A 12,112-nucleotide genomic window follows, 5' to 3' on the forward strand; every position below is an offset into this window, starting at 1 on the left:
AGCTGGGACGGTGGGAGGCCGTGGTGTAATGAAATGGCAGCGGCGCTGAGCAGCAGGCCCCCGGTAATGAAGATGCAAACACTTCAGCTCGGGGTGCGAACGGGACGAAAACAGACGCTCTCACCCACAGCAAGAGAGCCGTCTTCTCCTCGGCACCTCCCACGGTCATTTAAATGAGCTGCAGTAACGTGTCAGGATGGGCCTGGCACGATCCCGATGCGGGGCTGGCTGTACGGAGGCCATGTCTTTGGAAAATATTGTTTTTGTTGCTAGATAGAGCGCCATCTTCTCGGGTTTGCCCCATGGTCCTCCCAGGTCACGCCAAGACCTGCCGAGGAAGCCCCTCCTTGCCTAAATCTGCCCAGAGTGAGACTGTTAAAGTAGGAGCTGAGCAGGACGGACTGGGGATTGGCATTGCTTAACCAGGCCTGTAAATCACTCCCATCCCGAGTGCGATGTTGGTGCTGGAGATGGTTAGCCACGAAGCCGACCTAGGGAAGTGTCTCCACTCTGCTGTTTCCTTCAGGTGTGTGTGGCCCCCTTGCCCTCAATCCCTCTTGGTATCTCTCTCCAGACTCTTGAGTGCATCGCCCGGATTGATCAGTCAGCGCATTTCTAAGTATCCCGTTTAATAATGCATATCGAATCGCATTCAACCTCTCCGATCCTGCTTTTGTTTTTTCCTCTCCCTTTCCTTCTCCCTGTTCGAATTAGAGGGCTGCACTGCGGCCCGTGTGAGTGCGTGCGCCGCCGGCTCCTCCGATACCGCAGAACAGATCGCCGCCCCCGAGAACGGTCCCGGCGTGGTTTTCAATCCGAAAAAAGCCGCGGCTTGGAGATATTAGCGCTGTGAGCCAAGCGGTGTCGTGGGCGGATGCTTTCCTTCGCCAGCGCGGTGGTTGAAAGCACATGAAGATCCTCCGCATCCACAAGAAAAGCCCGTTCTGTAAATCCCCACCTGAATTCAGCGCCTGGTCAGAGTCTGTTTAAGCAGCTGCATCCTTCACTTTTCTCGTCCACACATTAAGAACACAACAAAGAACGAGAGATGGGCGTCCCTGTAGCCGTTCTCACTGCTACGCCCGCGTCTCCGGGAGTTTCGGCAAGTGCTCCCTTTGCCAGTCAGCGTACATGGAGGCTAAAATATCGCCCTTCAGGGATAAACCGTTCTAATCGCACTTTATGCTCAAATAGCTGTTTTAATGTCCGCCTGCTTCCGCACACTTAAAAACAACAACACCAAATCAACTGCCAAATCCCAGAAGATATTTTCTAATTATAACTCGTTCCAACCGATGCTTTTATTAATAAGTCACTCCTCGTCTCTCCGGTCTTCTGTAATCCCTCTTCCCAACTCGAGCACGAGGCGCTGGGCTGACTTACCATCTCCATTGAGCGCCGAGACACGGCCTGAAACATGAAAGATGCTCAGTGTGACGTCTCTGCTTTCCACACCCGGGGAGAGTCGCCGTTCCTCAGGCCGTGGATTACAGGGACGGGTTAGATGTGCTGATTGTTAACCCTTCTCTCTCTCTCTCTGTTTGAATTGCAGGTAGACTTGGAGCCTGAAGGCAAAGTATTCGTAATCATCGACCTCTCGGGATCCTCTAGCGAAGGTAAGGACTCGCCGGCGTGGCTCGCTGGGTCACTGTGAGAGTGTCTAGGTGTCCGTAGATGTGTTAGATCAAGGGACGTTTGGTTGGCTGCCATCTGCAGGGGGGGGATGTTTTACTGATAAACGTGGTTGTGACAGCGGTGTAGGAGGTGCCAGAGCCTTTAAGAAGAAGAGCATAACACAGTGTCCAACCGAGAGGAGGCCATTGGCCCCATCGTGCTCGTTTGGTGTCCATTAATAACTAAGTGATCAAGGATCCTATCCAGTCTGTTTTTGAATGTTCCCAAATTGTCTCTTCAGCCACATCGCTGGGGAGTTTGTTCAGATTGTGACGCCTCTCTGTGTGAAGAAGTGTCTCCTGTTTTCTGTCTTGAATGCCTTGAAGCCCAATTTCCATTTGTGTCCCGGGTGCGTGTGTCCCTGCTGATCTGGAAAAGCTTCTCTGGTTTGATGTGGTCGATGCCTTTCATGATTTTGAAGACTTGGATCAAGTCCCCACGTAGTCTCCTCTGTTCCAGGGTGAAAAGGTTCAGTTCCTCAGTCTCTCAGTAGGACATTCCCTTCAGACCTGGAATAAGTCTGGTTGCTCTCCTCTGAACTGCCTCAGCGATATCTTTCTTGAAGTGTGGAGCCCAGAACTGTCCACAGTATCCAGATGAGCTCTAACTAGTGCATTGTACAGTCTGAACATCACTGCCCTTGTTCTCAATTCTACACTTTTGACAATATACCCCAGCATTGTGTTTGCATTTTTTATTGCTTCCCCACATTGCTTGGATGGAGAAAGTGAGGAGTCCACATAGACTCCTAGGTCTTTCTCATGCATTACTTCATCCAGTTCTATTCCTCCCATAGTGTAATTATAGTAGAGTTTTTTGTTACCTGCATGTAATACCTTGCACTTGTCCACATTGAATTTCATCTGCCAGGTGTCGGCCCACAACTGAATATCATCTAAGTCCCTTTAAAAGAGGATTTATCCCAACTCGCCCTCCTAAAGCTGCGCCAAAGCCGTGTTGTGGCCGGGAGCTGTAAATCTGCTTTTGTCGTGGCAGCAGTCAAGCGTGTTTCACTCGGCGCTGGTCATGTTTTATTCCGTGTTTGAACAGCAATTACAGACAGAGAGACTAGAGATAAGAATTGCTGAGATGACATGACCGAATCGGCGTTAAATTGGTGTAATTTTTATTATATGTGCCAAAGATAACATGGAAAAACATCTACAAGTAGATCTGCGTCTGTGTCTCGAGACCTCTTTTAATCGCAGCCTTCAGCACAGTCTAGTGTGGGGTGGAGTAAGCGATTTGAGAAGCCAGCGAGGAAAGTGACCCCGTGGAGCAGAACTACGAGGCGTCTCTGAGTTTGCAAGGACTTTGCCTAGCAGACCTACTTTCCACGTGCTTCATGTGGGTCAGGGTGCCCTACTTTCCGCGGCGCCGACGCATCCTTGGTCAGCCATGTCCTGGAGACTGCATGCCGGGAGTTGGGCGCGTCATGGGACCCACCGGGGGGCCCTTAGTGGAGGACAGGAGGAGCGGTCGGAGCGCCTGGTCGGCCCGTGTCCCCTTTCGGACGGCCTCTTCCCGTTTGTCGCAGATTTTGGTTCCTCCTTTCTAACCCGCCTCTCGTTTTGCCGGCGTTTGAACCCGTTTACTCCCTGTCAGGCGCTGTCGGCACGCTATTGTTCCCTGCCGTCATGGTACGTGTGTGATTGTTTTATGGTCATGTGACTCTGGGCTGCAGTGTCCTTCGGTCCACAGTCTGGTGCAGAATTAAACGTGTGCGCGATCACGTGCGTTTTTACATTTCCTGCAGCTATATATATATTTTTTCTTCTTCTCAATAGCGTGTAATTAAATCTGTTTGAATAATCGAGATCAGGATCATCCCTGCTACCTCTCATCGCTGTCCCGCGTGTCTCGGCGTGAGTTTAATTAGCTCTCGTGGAAATAAATGGGGCCTCGCTGGCAATGCCTTCTCAATCGCGCGGCTCTGAAACCAGGCCTTGGGAAATCCCTGGCCGTCGCGATGCCATCGATCCGAGCCGAGGACGAGTGGGTTCAGCAGGAATCAGCAGCGCCTGAAAGACACCTGATCACAACTGTGTGTGGTGGTGGTAGGGAGGAAGAGAGAGAGGGTGAAGGAGAGGGAGGGACGGGGGGAGTGATAGAAAGGGAGAGGCATGGAGAGGGAGGGCTGCAGCCGGGTGCCGGGGGTGTGCTGGTCGGGTCCAACAGGTGACACGCCTGCATTGTCCTGGAGCAGCTGTTGCACAGATGTTAGAGTGACGTGCAAGTTCTTTACAATAGTTTTTAATTGGATTGTATTTTCAAATGCTCCTAGCTGCGTGTCGTGCGTGTTTTCGCTCATGCCCGCCTGCCTGGCTCTTCAGAACCGCAGAGTGGCAGCGGTACTCAAATGTAAAGTGTGCCGATCGGCTGATTACGTCACCTGACCTCAAACTGACCGCACTGAGATGACGGGAGGGGAGGGAAGCATTTTGCATAATTTTTTCATTTCTTCAGGGAGAAGAGGGTTCTTCTGAATATTATATATTGTAATGAAAGGCCTTTGCCCCCGACATGGGAACCTTTTACACGGCATCCTGTCAGAGAAGCTTTCAGTGGTGCCAGTCAGAGGAGAGAACCAGACGGGCAGCGTCTTAAAAGCCAGCAAATTGAGTTGTAGCCGCCGTGTGAAGGATAGCACAGCAGCAAATGGCCGCCCAGCCCTGGGAATCGCACTCACAGCAGCAGCCGTCAAACACACTGTCTCTCGGCCCGCTGTGGCACAGAGCTGGAGTGGACGGGGACAGATTAGGCCTCCGCAGTTTGGTTTACGGCCCCTACTGAGCACATGGCAGGGAAAGGAGCTTCTAGGTCATTATAGCTCATTACAGGGGATCTTGGATAAACTGTCTGGGACAAAGCCGTGCCGTATGACAGGCACCTCCCACACAGAGAGCCGTGTCGGGACGGCAGGGTGTGTGACCTGTACGGCCACTGGAGACAACGTCACTTGTTAAAAAGACACCCACCTCGCCTCTGACGGTTATTTCAGATTGACGGCTCTGCAGCGGTCCTGGTGCCTTTTGGGAGAGTCTCAGTGAAAGGGAGACAAGTGGGTCAGGACGGGGATAAAGAGGGGCTGGGTTTGTGGCTGGGGCTGGGGCCGTGGTTGGGGAGATGTGGTTTGGGTCGGGGTTGGGGCTGTGGTCGGGAACCATGAAAGCCACGTTGGGACAAAAGAGCATTCAAAGGAACGTGAGGCGGTGGATGTGGAACCGGCGAGAGACAATGAGGTTCGGGTCAAAACGGGGACGAGGGCTGCTCTCCCCGTATTGTCAGAACCGCCTGACGGACAGCGAGGCGTGCCGGAGGGGTGGGGGAGGGAAACCTGCAGTTTGTGGCAGAACCCCAGCTCCAGTCGATCTCCACGGTCCTTGCACAACATCATTGTTTTTGGATTTCTACGATGGCTTCGGTTGATTGGATTGGGTCGGGGTCGGGGCGGTTTGCCACTTTCTTGGCCGATCAAAACAAAAGCGAAGATGATTCTATTGTGAAGTTTCTATTCAGTTTTTACTCCTGGCACAGATACTCGGATAGAGAGGACTCAATCCTGCCTCTGATCATAATTGAGTCACACAGATGGGAAGACCAGAAAGATTACAAACAAAACAACAATCATACATTTGCAAGACTCACAGATTTACTTTATATATCCAGCCTGCTTCAAGTACTCCTCAATAATTAATCAAATCCTCCGCCCTCCCATACCGGGTCACGCCTTTACGCAGGGTTTTAATTGACGTGAGTGTGTGTGTGTTTGTTGTTGTTGTCGTATTAACGCAGCCGCTGCTCAGATCGAGCCCACCGCGCCGCAGCTCGTCCAAACAGTTGTTTTCGGTTGATTTTCCATCCGACGGTGCCAAGACACAAAGCCCCAGTGTGCATGTATTAACTTTGTTTATGTTCATACATTACAGTGCGAAACCACATTAGTGTGACTCGCCGAGCGACACGCATCAGTTTGAGCCTTTCTATTCGGCCAGGGGGAAAAGAACCGATCTCTCCCGGCCTTTCATCTCCTACCTCTTTGATTTCATCTTGAAATGCGTTTCTTTTCAAAGGCCCCTAGTGAAACAATAGAATTGTTTCGGAAACAAACAAAAAACCAAAGAGGCAGTGTTTTATTTTGCACAAAGCAGATCATTGAATATGACTGTAGCTTGTTTTTCTTACTCAATTTGAAGTGGAAATTCATTTTAATAAGCTTAGGTGTCATCACAAATAGATTGACAGTGACTCGGTGTGTTGAGCTGAGGTGGAGGTGCAGACATGTCCTTTAAATATTATGCACAGCTCAGCGTATGCTTCTGCACCTCACTATCATTCACTATCACAATGGCACAATCCTGCCTTTTGGGAACATGCGTCTCTTCTTCGCGGTCTTTGTGCGACTCCCCAGGGATGCGGCTATCAGTCTTGCTGTGGAGTGGCACGGGCTATTGTCTCCCCGGCGCTATAAATAACTCCCTGACTTCCCACCAGCGACCGTAGGCCTTGCCGTGAAGCCCGCGTTCTGCACTACGAAGACCTTGAGTCTAGCAATAGTTAAACAGGAAGGGAGGGTTAAGAGGCCTTTGTCATGGTGCTGGCCAGAATAGACCATTGTTGTAAAAATAAAAAGATAAAGACGGAGGAGAAAATGTCCAGCGAGTGTAAGACAGGGAATCTGCCTGGCCCGGTCACAGGGTTCCGGATCTCACTGCGCCAGGCCCGGCCACCCGCTCCCTCCCTCGCTCACCGCCTTTTAGATCACGGATTCCTCAAATCAATAATCATTACAATACAATAAATCTGCTCCCAAATCCCCCTCTGAAGTGAGCTCTTCCTGTATTTATTTCTGGACGTCTAAAAAAAGACCCTAATCCGTAAACATCTGGGCCGGGTGATGCAGGCGTGTGTGTAACTCGGCAGCGACACTTCTGTGAGAACCTGTAGTGACTTATTCTCTGGCCCATTTGAAAAACTTGAATAAAGAAATGCATTAACATGTTATTAACATGATCATTAATAATAATAATAGTAATTGGAGTGTTGGCAGGTGAAAATATGCTAGATCTTCGGCACAACAACATCCATTCCCAAATCACAGCCCAGAGAGGCCGGCTAACCACACAGCCTCCACACGTAGTCTCCACGCGCAGCCAACAGGGGCCAGGCGTCGCACGAGAAGCTGTCCCGCCGAGATCCACTCTTCTGAGGCAGAGCTCTGGCTGCTGTGGATAAACCGTGCCGTCGACGGTTGGACCGTCTCCAGCACCGCACTGTTGCCCGACTGAAGTTCCAGCCCCCGTTTGACAGGAGGGGTAATTAACCAACCAGTGCCTCTATGGTGGGGGGGTGGCTTTCCTCCTTGGCTGTGCCGCTGCAGTAACGAGCGATTATACCGTTTGCGCCGCCCGCTGTGATGCGTCAGCCAGCGACTCCGCTCTCTGCCTCCCGAGGTTTAATTTGTGTTGTCTGTGTGCTTGTGGAAACAGACAATTACTGCGCGTCTGCAGGCTCTGTTTGCACACAGTGCTCCGCGTTCGAGTGGCACGTCAGATGTTCGTTTAGGGAGGTTGAGAGTGAGGCTGCAGGTTTACAAATGAGCTCATGCATACATACATAGAGACACACGTGTGCATGTAGCACGCTGCTGTAGGGTTGTGCAGCCGCTCTGTGGACGGGCCGTGCAGGATGGAGTCACGCTGTTGTGTGCTGGCAGCGCTGCTGGACACGTTTACAAAACAAACAGAGCTTGACTCGGGAGCAACATGTGTCCCAGCCCGCCAGCAGACCCGTGTGCCGTGAAGTGACGACAGGAGATGCACGAGGACATCGGCAAACCCGAGTGTGGCTCACGCTCCATCCATAACCTGGGCCTTCATCTGGGATCACTTTAAACGCACTTTCCACCTGCAGTTGTGCGTTTGTGCGTTTGCTATTTTGTCACTGGTCCTTCTGGTGTGTGAGCACGCCAGGGGTGGGGGGGGGAGAGAGCTGCGGCCTCTCGGCGCAGGGCTCTCTGGTCGCTATCGCCTGCAGGAAGTCATCCAAGAAACGACAGGAAAACGAGAGTTGCTTTTCTTTTTTTTTTTTTTCTTTTTTTTTTTGAAACGTGGTCAGCACTGGTCTTCTCTGGGAAACCGAAAGCAAAACAGAGCGGAGGAAGTGCTTCTCTTGGCAGCCGTGTTGGAGCTGCTGTACACAGAGGCCTGAACACGGGGCAGGGGGGCAGAAACACCCTTCGTGCGCTCACACCACTGCTTTCAGTTCTCTCGGTTGTGAGCAGCCCGATCCATTCATTCAGTCACCGTATGAGCAAACCTTGAGCTTACCATGAGCCGCGAGTGGGCAACCCTTTCAGAGAGACAGACCGACTGATCGATAACACGGGTCACTATCTGTTCAACGATCTAACCTAGTTTGTCATTTTGCCGAAGCAACATGAAGGTACGGGAAATCAAAGCATTGTTTCCCGAGGCGCCCCTTTGTGTTAGTCAGTGAGTTAGTGAGTGCAGATCAGACATTGTGTGCAGGCGAAGGAGAAGCCCAGCGCTGTCTCTTGAACAAAGATCATAAATAATGTAACGAGACGCACCAACGAGCCCTTTGAAGTCCCACGGAGCCAGCTGGCCACCCCGGACGCCCCTAGCGAGAGAGAGGAGAGCGCTAATGAGGGGATCTGAGGAGCGTGCCGTAATCAGCTTCAATGGCATTCATCTCATGCCGGCAACGTGGGCAGCACCGCCTGTTCAGGGGTACGCGTCGCTCCGGTGCCTCTCGGACCCCCGTGCCCTCCGCCTCACCCCCGGTTGTTGTCTGTCACTGCCCAAGAAAACGCACACGTTCAAAATCAGCCGAGACAGAGCACTGGGATGTGAGCAGGAAGAGTTAAAACCACGGGGGCTGCAGCTGCTCGTGCTTTATTTATTTATTTATTTATTTATTTGTTTGTTTGTTTGTTTGTTTGTGTATTTTAAATTTATAAAGAGCTTTTCATTAAAAATACAGTAAGCGTTGTGCGGCACAAAATGAACAAACGGTAAAAGACGCAAAGCACAGTGAAAGAAGCTCATGATGAAACGAACAAGACCGTAAAAGACTAAACATTTCAAATGCCTTACTGGTCTTTTATGTGAGATTGAAAGAGTAGACCCTGTGATGTCATACTGTCCGCAGAGGTATAGGGAGGTAAACGTGTTGTGCCAACACCTGCGCCATGTTTGGAGTAAACAGTCTGCGTGTGCTGGAGCTTTTCCACTCTTGAAAAAGTAGAGTAGAGGGAACGCAACCGGGAAAAATCCGACGACAAAGAAATCGGACTTTGGAGTGGTTTCAGTGCTTTTCAGTTCCCCTTTTCACACGACTGCGGGTGATAAGGTTAGAGTAGAAGAGCGTCGGGTTTTGGCTTGAAGAACAGTGCAGGCACAGTCGCGAGGGACTCATTGTAGCGACACACTTCCACGCCGTCCGGTCAAAAAACTTGAAAACGCCGTGTCTGTAAAACAATCTCCCTAAAATAGCAGCAGCGGGAGAGACGCGCCGTCCTCGGCTCCTGCGCAGAGCTATTTCCATCGGCCCCTCTGGCTGGAGAGGCAGGAATAGCACACACTCCCCCCACCCCAGCACCGCAGTGCCTCGCACGGCCACGGCGGACCGCTGGACCAGCTCCAGGGCCGCCTGCTAATCAAGGACGCGCTAGAGGGACGCAGGGCAGACACCTGTCTTCGAGAGCGGCTTCCCGTGCGTGAGATTCCCCGCCGTCGGCTGCTGCCCCGGATGTGCCTCTGGCTGAGCCGCTTGGACCCCTTCCCAGAATTCCTTTCCCCACCGTTACTAAACCTGTCCCGCTTTCTGCGTCTCACACCTCGACTGTCCAGGTAAACCGTTGGACACACACTCCCTATACCTCTCATAAGGGCAGAAAGTTGCTCAAGTCCTGTATCTCTCGCAAGCATGTGTTCGTCACATCAGTATCTATTGGTGTTTGTTCTTAAACGTTTGGTTTTAAAACCGTTTTCAGCTGCGTGTTTCCCACAGTGTCTGTATCGAGAGCGCGGACATGTTCTTTAATTCTCGGTGTCAAACGTCTGAGCTTCTCCCCAGAGGAAGTCCTTGTTTAGTGTCCGTTTTTGGCAGCCGTCCCGAGCTGGATATCGCAGGCCGTGAGCTGGCGTAGTTTACCGAGTCCTAAAAAGTGCTCTGGGGAGTCAATCTGCTCTCCCTCTGCAGAATAACTGGTCTTCCGGCTCAGTGCGGAGCCGGGCCTGCATGAGATAATGTATTTATATTGGTAGTGCTTCGCTGGCCTTCAGCTCCGACGCGCCAGTGCAGGAACAGGAAGCCGGGAGTCTTGACAGTCAGCAGGCCCTCGCTCGGGAAACGGAGAGAGTGAGAGGCAGGCGGAGAAGGAGAGAGCGGGAGAGAGTGGGCAGGAGAGGGGGAGACGCGGTGACGCGTAGCTGCTCTGGGATCCCGGGCCGCGCCGCGCCGGTTCATTGGGCTCGATCCGTGATGGTTATCTCCAGACTGGTCACGGCCGCGGCCGCTGTCCCTCTCTTGGGACAGAAAGCACTTTCTCGAAAAGCAGGCCAACGCCACTTTCTCAGAGTTCAGTCTAGCGCAGGTCATTCTGGAGGAGAGAGAGAGAGCGTGTGTGTCTCTCTGTGTCTGTGTTTCTGTGTGTGTGTGTGTGTGTCTCTCTCTCTTTGTGCGTCTCTGTGTGTGTGTGTGTGTGTGTGTGTGTGTGTGTGTGTGTGTGTGTGTGTGTGTGTGTGTGTGTGTGTGTGTGTGAGAGAGAGAGAGTGACGGGAAGAGAGAGAGAGAGAGAGAGAGAGAGAGAGAGAGTGAACCAGCAGATGATATTTGCTAAAATATTTCAGAATAGCTTTTATTTTTTTTCATTAGTAGGCGATTTAACTCCTGTTGATCAGTCAAATTAAATGATAAAACTCATCCAAAAGGTATCCATCCCTGGCGCCTGTTTATTTAAGTATTCTTTTATAGAAGAAATACCTCCAGTGCTAAAATAAATAAATACAGAACAGCACTTCTGTCCCGGCTAGACAGCTCGATGCAGCTGGATTCGGACCAGCTGTCTCCACGGCACGCTGTGAGGGTCATTTAAACCACCACCGCCCCGCAAAGCCAAGCCCCTTGTGTTCTTGGTGTTCAAACCGCACAATGAGTGTGTGAAGTGGTGCATGCATATTCCTGTCTGATCATTCAGGAGGGGCTATAGACATTAAAGCTCCGCCCCGTGTCTGCAGTGCAGCCCGTCCCCTGGGGAGATGCGTCTCCCCCGCCCAAACTTCGGGGATCCGCCTTCCCTCCGGGTTCTGCTGAGAGACCCTTTCACACTCGCCCAGGTCTACGGGCCGCTAGCTTTTTTTTTTTTTTTCTCGTGACTAGTTCTGCTGCAGTCCGGTACTTTTCACTCGAGGAATTAACCGCTCGGCTGGATCAGAGAACCGGAGATATGCGGGCCAGTCCTGCACAGCCCAGATTCGTCCCCAGGGGTCAGCAGCTGACCAGCAGCGTGTAGCGGGATCCCAGTGAGTTTATTCTCTCTAGACCCTGCAACCCTGTGCTAAATATTTAATATGCAGGAAGCCGGAGGTGCCGAGAGGACATTTATAGCGTTGTAATTCCTGGCAGACGCGACGTAAAACTGTCACAAAGCTCTGGAAACGGGTAACACTCTGACTAGCAGGTCTCCTAGAACGTATGAAAACATGAGTATCTATGTAGGAAAGAGAAATGAGATGCTGTCCTCGAACTGCGACCCTTCCTCCCCGACTACTGCACACTGCTCTCGTGCAGAATCTTGTGCCCCTGCGTTCGAGGGATAAATAGTTTCTTTTTGCAAACTGATGAAATCTCTCCGCGTGCCTCGCTCATGTGAGCATCGCCGCAGCTGCGGGGAGCGAACGCACGCCCGCAAGGGATTTCCGAGGCCCCGCTGCCGCGTCTGTGCAGTCGAGTCCGATAGAGCCGTGGGCGCACGGTGGACCGATTTGCAGCTGGTCTGAGGCGGCGCGGGCCCGTAGCCCAGGCCGTGGAAAGCTGGGTCCGGAGCCACGGTCTCCGCAGCATGTCTGCAAGGCTGGCTTTCATATGCCAGCAAGGCTGCAGTCTTTTCTCTCTCTCCCTCTATCTCTCTCTTCCCTTCCAGCTCTCTTGACTTCCCCGAGAGAACATCACTCGCCTCTCCCCCGCTCGGCCGTGTCGCACGCGGGGGTCCCAGAGTTAGATAACCGGCTGATGAACGCTCCTTGGTCCCCCCCCACATCCTGGAGTCCGGGCTTGTCTTTTGGCTGGGCTTGGTCATGCTTTTAAACCCGAGATCAATGAATTCCTTATGTCCGTTATCCTGGTTAGAATCCTAACATGTCATAGTTTCATCCTCAAGAAATATCGCCTCCCTTTAGAATGATCTAGAGGT

The 12,112-nt window shown here is 52.0% G+C and overlaps 1 protein-coding gene across 1 annotated transcript in view; it reads left to right on the forward strand.

The window, feature by feature from the left end:
* The window catches only part of LOC136719272 (protein kinase C epsilon type), an 84,142-nt gene that overhangs the window by 24,799 nt on the left and 47,231 nt on the right, over window positions 1-12,112 (forward strand). The window contains exon 2 of the mRNA XM_066697147.1: window positions 1,553-1,616. Coding sequence (XP_066553244.1) covers window positions 1,553-1,616 — 64 coding nt within the window. The remainder of the gene's footprint in view (window positions 1-1,552; window positions 1,617-12,112) is intronic.

This window comes from Amia ocellicauda, chromosome 23 (assembly GCF_036373705.1).
Source record: "Amia ocellicauda isolate fAmiCal2 chromosome 23, fAmiCal2.hap1, whole genome shotgun sequence".
Classification (NCBI taxonomy): domain Eukaryota; kingdom Metazoa; phylum Chordata; class Actinopteri; order Amiiformes; family Amiidae; genus Amia; species Amia ocellicauda.